Raw genomic sequence first — 10,461 nt, 5'->3', positions numbered from 1 at the left:
AGTGTTAGAATTCATTATTTACTATAGAATGTGTTCTAACATTGTGTAGCTGGAATGTAATTTTTTAATCTATCTGGACAGACAATTTAGAATATAATTTATAGTAAAAAAATATAATCCGACAATGAAGAGTTAAAATGTATTCGTTTTAAATTATGTAAACTTTTCATATTATTATCTTTCACTCAATCCAAATAACATAATGGAATATATAAAATACTAATGCATCCTATATAGAGTTGTATAACAAACTCAACTTTTTTTTTGTATCTTAATGAAATATACATGCAAATAACATAATAGAAATCGAGTAGTATGTTAAAAAAAATATCAGGTCGAAATTTATGTTGTTATACAAATGCATGTCACTAGCACTTTCTAACGCGTCTCCATCATCCCTTGGTTCCACCACCCTTAGCAGCCACACAACCAACGACACCATTCACTAATCAAAATGTCGCAAAGGTTCTGATTTCCATCACAAATTCACAGCCAAATCTTCTATGCCAAAATGATATAATGCTTTTGTCAGATCACCAATCCTATGTAATCTCTTCCATTACTGATCCTATACAATTTCCACAAAGTATTAATATATTCATTGGTGAGCAATGTAATGGAAGGAATTATTAAAATTAATGTACTTAATTTATTCATTCTGAGGGTATTTAACCCTTTGTGAATAGGTAGTAGATATAAATGTGATTCTTGATGTATCCAATCCAAATAGAGAAAAAATGTAAACACCGATAGTGAAAGAGATTTTTACACTGTTTTTGTATCATTTACTATTCATTTTAAATTATTATTAATTTTTGGATAAAGTTAATATAAATAAACAGTAAATGATGCACTGATTGTATATAAATATTTATATTGTTAGTGCATATATATTACATTCATCCAAATAACCCAATGCTTACTCCCTAGGCAACCTCACATGATGTCCTCTATTTACGTCACCATTCACCAAGGACATGCTTGCTCAACCTCTCAATCTTAGGGTTCTTGCTTTCAATATTTTGTCTTTTTTGGTTGCGGTAAGCTTTTGGGATGAAAAGAGAGTAAGGGGTGTTATTAGGTATTTCAAAATGAATGGGGTTCGAAAGTAAAAATCGACATTAAAATATAACCCTAAAAATTTGACTTTTCATCAAACTTAAACAAAAAAACTTTCTACCTGAATAGCATCCAATTTTTGCGCCTCGAATGGTCATAATAGAAACCCAAATTAGTCCATCTCGAATCCAAGCAAGTAAACAGAATCATAAAATCATAATGCTCAAAAGAAAGTTTTTGTCATATCTCAGAAACACATGTTGTAGTTATAAGTTTTAGCTAATTATGACATTAGATAGTGGCAGTAAACAAATGGTTTAATTTATGTAAGGATTAATAATATATTGATGTAAGGGTAAAAACGGTCCCCTCAACCAAATTAGATTTTGATCACACGTCCGCTTGTTGGCATCTGAAATTTGACATAATGATTATATTATTAAATTGTTTCAATCTGACAAAACCAGTGGAATAGAAGCTCTGGGGAATGGAATAGAAACGGGATTTTCGGATTCTGAGAAGCCTTAAAAGTTAAAACCAATAATTTAATCTTAAGTTGGTCTAACTGGTATTCACTGTTCAATTATATATTTTAGCTTATTTTGGAATCTGGTTCAGTCCCTTGTTTCCATATCATATTTCAAAGTTTCAAGCACTACACATAAATAAACTTTATTTAAATTTTCTTGGAACTTTGTTTTGTCTTGGCTTTCAGCTGATAAGCCTAAACTTTCACGAGATTAATATTTTTTTAGTCGAAGTTTAGATTAGGGGAAAATATATATCATCAAAGACTAAGAAGATCATCAACCTCAACAAAGATTTATAATATAATTTGTGAAATTTACATATAATCTATCAACAATGAAAACTTGAGCATCAAAACCAAGTCATAGTGAACTCTACCAACCCATTTTGGCTTCATGAGATTAATGCTTAAAAATGGTAAATATATGAACGTAATCCCAATGAGTTCTAGATTGGCGGTTTATTGAGATTCCACTTTTTGTGTTATGAACAATTCACAACAAAATGGTTATTTAAAGGTACAACATACAAGTAAGAAATGATACTACAGCTTTGAAATCATAAAATGTCGATTCTCTTGCTTGGATTTCTTCCTTGGTAGGTGCTCTCTTTTTAAGAGCCTTGTCCTTTGCCTCTTATGTATATGGAACCAAAGCATCCTCGCAAAACACATAGACCATTTTAAAATTCTATTAGTCACCAGAAATGGCGGCTGAAGCTTCGGATGCAGATCCCTTCTCGGGAACCATATAATGCCTTCAACTTCAGACTAACTTCACTCTCTTCTTCCTCTCCTTTCTCTTTAAAGCTCTTAGGGTTTTATACCTTCAAAGCTTTTAGGGTTCTCTTGAAAGCAGCTTCCACTTTGTTATTTCTAGGTTTCATTTTTCACTGTTTCTCTTTCTTTTACTTGAAGTTGGTTAGGGTTTGTTTCACTAAGAAAATAGGTAGGTTAAGATATGGAAGATAGAAATTATGCTGAGAAAGTTGATGAAGTTATGCTGCCAGGGTTCAGGTTTCATCCAACTGATGAGGAGCTTGTTGGGTTTTACCTGAAGAGAAAGATTCAGCAATGGCCTATGTCTATTGAGCTAATTAAACAACTTGATATCTATAAATATGATCCTTGGGATCTTCCAAGTAAGTTACACATCTCTCTTGCCTCATGTATAAACTCTATAAAAAGTTGACTAATATTTAAGTACTTTTTTGGGGTTGTATGCTAACAAGTTATTTATATTGGTTGATGTTTGTGTAGAGTTGGCCTCAACTGGGGAGAAAGAGTGGTATTTCTATTGTCCTAGAGACAGAAAATACAGGAACAGTGCAAGGCCTAATAGGGTAACAGGAGCTGGGTTCTGGAAAGCTACAGGAACTGACCGACCTATTTATTCCTCAGAGGGTTCTAAGTGTATTGGCCTCAAGAAATCTCTAGTCTTCTACAAAGGTAGAGCTGCCAAAGGGGTCAAAACTGATTGGATGATGCATGAGTTCAGATTACCTTCTCTTACAGACTCATCACCATCTCCAAAGAAATACATAGAGAAGACCATTCCCACAAATGTGAGTAAAGCTACCATTTTAAGTGTTTCTTTTTGGTAGATACCTTTTTATGTTTCTGCTATGCGTCATTTTGTGTTTATAAGGGCGGTCTGGTTCACAAAGATCTCATTTAGTGGGATATGAAGTTAATAAATACAATCAACTTTATTAAAGCAAGCGAAACGTTTATTTTTTTCAAGATTTAAATCTATAACCTAAGTTAGAAAGTAAGAACTTTATTGTTGCTTTGGGGCTCGTCATCTTATAATTTGAGTCACAACTAATAGTTTATAAAAAAAGTATAGGTACCATAAACATAAAATTACCAGATAATATGAGAAGTTGTTAGAATGGGTTGTTAAAATAATAAAGCTCAACTTATTAACTTGTTTTTGAACTTGCAGGACTCCTGGGCAATATGCAGAATATTCAAGAAAACCAATGCTACAGCTCAAAGAGCTCTCTCTCACTCTTGGGTCTCTCCCTTACCTGAAACAAGAACCTCTGATATGCTAACTAATGATCGAAACAGTGCCCATTTTTGTTCATCAAACATGCCACTGACAAAGCAAACTGGCTTAGCCAGCCAGTTTTGTAACATTAACCACAATGACACACATCACTTAACCACTAGTATTAGCACTCTTTGTCCTTTAGATCTTGCTTCTTATAACAAATCCATCATCAATCCATTGCTGTACAAGCCCTTTGATCAGTTACCCAATTTAAATGGACACATTAGCACAGGATTAATGTTTTCAACTCCTCTTGAAACATCCACAACTAGTGCCAAATCTACGGTTGATGTTTCTTCCTTGCTGTTGAATATGTCATCTTCTGTGCTAGGAGATTTTAGTAAAACCTGTGAGGGAACAATTACAAACTTTGGTGTGCTGCAAGAGCACAATAATGGTTACTCAATACCATTACAACGTGAAATGCAAGGGACCATTGGCAACCAATACGACAGCGTATTGGTGAAGATTCCTAATATAAATGTGCCTTGTGTTGATGAACAAGAGTTGGAGAAAGCACGATCCATTGGGTTTCCATTGAGTATGCCTAATTTCAACATTGGAGATGCATGGAAGTCAAATCTGCTTTGGGATTCTTCCTCTTGTGATTATGTGTCATCTAGTTATTCCACTACTAAGTGTTATACTTAGTCAAATTTATACCAATTAGAAGCCATTTTGTTTATAGCTTCTAATAGGTTTGGGCAATATGCTGGATTCTGACTTTTGTTTTTTAGTTATACTTATGTTCAGTTTACGTTAGCGTGTAGAAGAATCTTTGTTAGGAGTTAGGACTTTGAACTCTTCCTGATTCAATATATGATCTGAACTAAAATGTTTGTGGAATATAATTTTGGAAGCAATCTTAAGTTTCAAAACAATTGATTAAACATAAAAGATGTGACCCCAAATGCAAAGAAAAGTTTGTTTTATGGTACTAATGGATTGAACTTTAATGAGATAGCCTTATATCTCAATATATCATCTTCATATAAGCGAGTTATACTATACCATGTAAATGTTACTTTGACCCATGATTAAAAATCATCATCTTTTAGTCCAGGATAGCCACAGGAAGTTGGGCTCTAGCTGTTCTGACATGTGGGTCGCACGCAAATATTTAAATCATGAGGTTCAAATCTTATCATAAAATTTGAAGCATGACGCTGCCTAACCGATCCAAATGACCCGAGATAATGAACTTGGACAATTTTCTACAGGCAAGATAGCTTTCACAGCAAATTGATTAAACATAAATGGGGTATGTGCTGATTCCAGTATGATGGAAAGTCACCAACACCATCCCCATTCTGGTAGAATGACTTAACTACATTCCTAAGAGTTGTTGGATTACAGAGATGCGCAACCTTGTTCACCACTATGTGCCTCGATTTTATAGTAGAATGCATGATTTTAAACATTCAGGAAGAGATCAAATTGTTTAGTAAAATAGTAGAACTCAAAAGCCTGGACTAAGCCCCATGAGTTCAAAACAGTTGGATGGCATCAATTCTAAAGGGGACCACTCTTAAGAACCACAGCCCGGCTATCAATTTTTTTCAAGTGGAATTCAAACCCATACATTAATGATATAATCTTACGGCAACTAATGAAAAATTTGGTGAGTTTTTTTCAAATATTATGAAATCTGAAATGGAGATAGCACGGTGGGAGAATTAAACTTCTTTGGTTTACAAATCACACAGACAAATGGTGTTATTTACTTCCATCAACAAAAGTATGAGAAGAAATTACTTGAGAAATATCAAGTGGGAAATGTAAAGCCCATCAAAACACGCTTGCCACTCGTGCAAATTTAAGCAAAGATGACAAGTAAAAAGGTAGAAATCTGGAAATCAGGTAAACTTTAGTTTCAAATAGAAAACATTCCAGGACTATAAAATCTCTGTAGATAATGTTAAAGATTGAAAAAAAACCCAGCAATAAAACAGCAATAGGAAGGCAGATATCCTAATTGCAATGAAGTTAAAAAACAATAATCCATGAAAGAGAAATCTGCATCAAAACTGTATCATAATGGAGTTGTCAACAAAGTTAACAATTGAAATAGAAAGAGTTCGAACAAGCCATAAGAACAAAACTAACATCCGAACAGATCTAACAAGTTTCATGATTTACTAAGAATCACTTAAACCTAAAATTTCTTCAAAAAGATCTTTTTATCTCTGTTCTCCAAACCCCTCAAGCTTTTGAAGCTTGCTTTTCTTTAGCCTTTTGGATCTTCAACACCTTTTTGACAATCTTTTGCTCTTCAACCAAAAAGGCACGAATAATCCTACAGAACCAGCAACAAAATTAAACACAATACCCCACTAATGTCACAATGGAAATTATAAAACTTACACCAGGACAAAAAAAGTGAGCAGAACAAACCTTTCTCTGACAGCACCTCCTGACAAAACCCCACCATATGCACGATTCACAGTCCTCCGGTTTCGGGATAACCTTGACCTCTTGTACTCTGCAGGCCTTAAATGAGGAATCTGCAAATGTGAAGCAAAATTAGCCTCATAGCTTCAAACATCCATACAGTTTGCCAGTGATCATAATAAATGTCAAAACAATTCAGAAGCAATGACTTGAGCAAAGAATCCGCTGTAGATTATAAATATTTAAATAGAACAATCACTGAGAAAAGTAATTCAGGATATGAAAATATCTGCTTATAGCCATAACTGCTTCAGAAATGTACTCTATGCTGACAAATCATGTAGAGATGACCAGCCAAATTGCTATTCTATAATTCTATATACTAGCAATACTAAATATTTCAAAACTCAATTATGAAAAAATAAGCAAAAAATAGACATGCAACAACACTCTCATAAGCATATTTACAGTTTATTTAGTTTTAATTCACTCCAATGGTTAGAATGTCAGTCATTTTTAGCTAAACAGAAGGTGGAATAGGGTTCAGGAAAGCCAAATTAACCCAAAGATGCATGCAGCCTAAGCTAAAAGTTTTATCAAGATAGTGTGCACTAACTATATTTCTATGGGTACCAGAGTTTCCCAGGACAATTCTATGAAGCACTTAAATCATTAGAAATAAGTGGAAATCCCTTTTAACATCAGTGAACCAGTCATGTCCTGTACTGGCTTTCTTCCCTATTATATAAATCAGAGGTAATAATGCCTAAATAATATATCCTAAGAGACATTCTTCATCTTAAGCACTTAGAGATAACAATAACTGATTCTAAAAATATTCATCTCAACTCAATCTCAAGGATAACCTTAACTGATTCTTCAATTTTTACATGCTCAATAGCTAATGGCAAAATTACTAGTCAGTATATCAACAACTTAATTGAATCTTAACTTCATATGTCTCATTAAAAAAATACAGGCACATAAACAATGTACCTATCACTGTCATAGTGCAGGCGGAAGAACTAATCAGATGCTAAAAATTGAAGTAACTAGGTTAAAACCATCCTCATTATTCATCAGAGCACTACATGGATTTTATAAAACAGAAGTTTTCACATCACATAGCACGAAACATGGTATGACAATTCATCCGCATTTGAGATTCGTAAGAATCAAGTTGGGATTTTTTAGTTTCCAGGGGACTAAATTCATAGACACATTCTTATAAAGAGTATAAGCAACAAAATAAGACTAATTAAATTATTATTTTTTAATAAAAAAACAGATATTTTGCACAAAGGAATTGAGATCAAAAGAAAAGACATACTCCCTGAATCCTCTTTCCAGTAACAGGGCATTTAGGACCGCTAGCTCTCTTCTTAGTGGTCTGGTAAACGAGCTTTCCACCTACATTTTATAAAACGATACAAAAACAACACAATTAGAATCTAAACCGCACCAAAAACGACGAATCGCAATGAATTGGAAACGACAACACGATAAGCATGAAGAGAGAGAGATTACCAGGGGTTTTGACAATCCTGTGCTGGTTGGACTTGGTGGCGTAACTGTGACGCTTGCGGTAGGTGAGACGCTGCACCATTTTCAAAGATCGGTCTCGCTTCTTCTTCTTCCGCTAACGTGACTAGGGTTTCTGTGCGGAACACCAAATGAAATATAAGAAGGAGAGTTTCATCATAACCTAGATCTAAGGGCTGTAATTACATCATCGGGGTAGTCTTTTGAACAAATCGAACGGAAACAAATGCGACACGTGACATTCACAGATTAATTAAATATTTCTTTTTTTATTTTCAGCCTGATAATGCATTGCTATTTAATTTAAATAATTATAAAGCTAAAATTGCTTCATCTTTTTTTCTTCAAAGTATACGTATTTTGTCTAAGAAAACTAGTTTGTACTTGCAAACTTTATAACTGTAGGTGATAGCTTGTAGTTATTACAATAATTGTTAGTTTGTAATTATATATGTAATTTATTAAACTATAATATTCAAAATAATTAATTTTGTAACTAGTGGGAACATAACTAAAAATTATATATAATAATTATTTATTAAGTTATTTAGTTATTTATTAATTAAATAATTATTGATTAGAGCAATTAAATATATTAATCATTATTAATCAAAATTTTCAATTATATATTTTATTTTTAATTGGATATGCAATACTGTGAATTTTGTTTTTTCTGAATATTGCAAAAATGCATTCCCCTTGAAAAATGGTCATAGTTTTTTTTATCGGCAATTGTTAATATTTTCATTGTGGGTGAGACTCTAGTGAGACTTAAACCCACAATATTTTGCACTTCATTCCTCACGATCGTTTTCTTCACCATTAGACCACCTTAGTTTGATAACCATGACAAGTGTAAAAATCATTATTATTATTATATAAAAATAAGGGTAAGTTTTGTGACACTCACCATTTCTACTCATATTTTTTTTCTCTAAAAGTTATGATTTGATAAATGAATAGTATTTCTCCATAAAATTGTTCAATTGTACCTATTACAGTGTTGTTCTAAAGGAGATATTGGTAATTCTTTGATAAGTTAATTCATATTAATTATATTCTTCTTATTGTGCCATGAATTTCTCATGGACCCCAAGCCAAGTTTATCAGTCTGGCCGAGTTAGTCTTGTCTGACTGAGTCAACGAGTGCATCATGCATGTGCCAAATATGAGCATCCTGACCTAGACAGTTGAGCACCACTGATCCGCATCATCAGCCTATGCACCTTAACGCATCATATTGGCGCACCAGATCAGCATTGGTGCATTAGCACATTGGCTTACCAAATCAACATTGGCGCATCAGCCCCTTGGCACACCAGATCTACCTTGGCGCATGATCTGGTGCTGTGCAATTTTGAACCTCTTGGAGCTTTTTTTGTATTATCTTCTAGAAGGTTGTTTTGTAGTAGATTTTTTTATTTTGGCATGTGTTAAATGAGTTTTCAGATAGTTTATTAATTATTTAGAAGTTAGTTTAAGTTAGTTTGTGATTTTAAATTAGTTGCTTAGAATGCAAGCAACACTTCGGGGATATATAATCACCTCTAAGTTTTAACTTCAAAATATTAATAATACACAAATTTTTCATATTCATTCTCATATTGAAATTCCTTTAACTGATAAATAAAATTTAAAATATATTGTTGGCCAAATAACAACTGTGGAACATGATTGTGAGTTGTGCTCATACAATAAATGTCTTCCAATAATTTCCACTGTCGTGGGCCACCTTTGTGAGTGTTATTTTGTTTGGGCTAAGGCCTGCACTGTTTCTCCATTGAAATGGGTAGAATTTTTCATATAATCCGAAGAATTAAGGAGATCAAAGATCTGGTCCCCAATAAGAGAATAGCGAAGAATAAAATGGAAAACTGAAAAAAGGAAAAGGTAACGAATTGACTAGGACCACTAACACAGTAAGAAGCCATAAAGATGGCATTAATTCTTCCGTGGTCCATTGTGAAGGCTACTATCTTATTCCAATTCTAGAAAACAACTGAGAATGCCCTAAAAAATTAAATAAAAACTTGGAAAAAGAGAAAACCAAGTGGTAGCTTCAAAGACATGACTACATTTTCTCCCTTTAAAAAAGCAAATCAAACTTACAAGTGAATCCATCAATTATTTAATTAAGGACTAAGTACTTTGACTGATTATCTGTGATTGTGGTTATCATTTCAAAGATTTAAAAAAAGAACAAAAACTTGCCGCACCATTCGACCAATCCAATATGGAAAGGTGCCCCGATTACCTTTCATTAATTAATCAATAAATTAGGATATTTGCATACTCAAAATACAATATTATATATGGTTGACATCATTTCCCATAGTGGAAACTCCATTACTTTTGTATTTTCTAAAAGGGATGTGATTTATTTACTCAACAAATAAATTGAGAAACTTACTTCAAATCCTAATCATTCATTCTATCAAAATTTATTGGTTTAAATTTGACTCATTTAAATGACATTAGGTATTAGATTTTTATAAGATGGATAACTAAGATATAAACTGTAGGTGGATCTTCTTTTTTTAAAATTATTTTATTTAAAATTTGGATTTTTTGTCACTTTCTCCTATGAGAAGATCTGGATTTTCTTATACGCTTCTCGGGTTTCTTAGAATATTTAGGACTCATTTATTTTCAAAGGAAAAAATATATACATTTACTCTTCAAAAAAAAGTAATACAAAAATGAGTCATAAATAATGTATTAATTGTACATAAATCTGTATATTAAGAATACATAAATATTCCACTCTTATTCCAAATAATTAAGATAACTCCTCCTAATAACATACACATAAATTGGGCTATCAAAAAGGGATTTCATGCTTAATATTATATATATATATATATATATATATATATATATATAA

General features: G+C 32.7%; 2 protein-coding genes across 2 annotated transcripts; one reads left to right on the top strand and one right to left on the bottom strand.

The window, feature by feature from the left end:
- Positions 1,947 to 4,501, top strand: LOC109349556 (putative NAC domain-containing protein 94). Its single transcript, XM_019590397.1, has 3 exons — positions 1,947 to 2,727; positions 2,846 to 3,150; positions 3,534 to 4,501. Exons 1-3 carry the CDS (start codon positions 2,547 to 2,549, stop codon positions 4,293 to 4,295), a joined length of 1,248 nt encoding a protein of 415 aa, XP_019445942.1. The 5' UTR covers positions 1,947 to 2,546; the 3' UTR covers positions 4,296 to 4,501.
- On the bottom strand, positions 5,631 to 7,715 carry LOC109349558 (60S ribosomal protein L34-like). The gene is made up of 4 exons (XM_019590399.1): positions 7,563 to 7,715; positions 7,366 to 7,445; positions 6,039 to 6,148; positions 5,631 to 5,940 (listed from the first exon to the last, which is right to left on the bottom strand). Exons 1-4 carry the CDS (start codon positions 7,639 to 7,641, stop codon positions 5,847 to 5,849), a joined length of 363 nt encoding a protein of 120 aa, XP_019445944.1. The 5' UTR covers positions 7,642 to 7,715; the 3' UTR covers positions 5,631 to 5,846.

This window comes from Lupinus angustifolius, chromosome LG06 (assembly GCF_001865875.1).
Source record: "Lupinus angustifolius cultivar Tanjil chromosome LG06, LupAngTanjil_v1.0, whole genome shotgun sequence".
NCBI classification, from domain to species: domain Eukaryota; kingdom Viridiplantae; phylum Streptophyta; class Magnoliopsida; order Fabales; family Fabaceae; genus Lupinus; species Lupinus angustifolius.
The sequence above is the reverse complement of the archived record's forward strand: the minus strand, read 5'-3'. Positions and strand labels throughout refer to the sequence as shown.

Excerpts from the sequence above, each read along its gene's own strand:
- LOC109349556 (XM_019590397.1), top strand. The coding sequence starts at position 2,547 with ATGGAAGATAGAAATTATGCTGAGAAAGTTGATGAAGTTATGCTGCCA. Across the intron at positions 2,728-2,845 it reads TGATCCTTGGGATCTTCCAA|AGTTGGCCTCAACTGGGGAG; the intron begins GTAAGTTACACA and ends ATGTTTGTGTAG. Across the intron at positions 3,151-3,533 it reads AGAAGACCATTCCCACAAAT|GACTCCTGGGCAATATGCAG; the intron begins GTGAGTAAAGCT and ends TTGAACTTGCAG.
- LOC109349558 (XM_019590399.1), bottom strand. The coding sequence starts at position 7,641 with ATGGTGCAGCGTCTCACCTACCGCAAGCGTCACAGTTACGCCACCAAG. Across the intron at positions 6,149-7,365 it reads CTGGAAAGAGGATTCAGGGA|ATTCCTCATTTAAGGCCTGC; the intron begins GTATGTCTTTTC and ends TCACATTTGCAG. Across the intron at positions 5,941-6,038 it reads GGAGGTGCTGTCAGAGAAAG|GATTATTCGTGCCTTTTTGG; the intron begins GTTTGTTCTGCT and ends CTGGTTCTGTAG.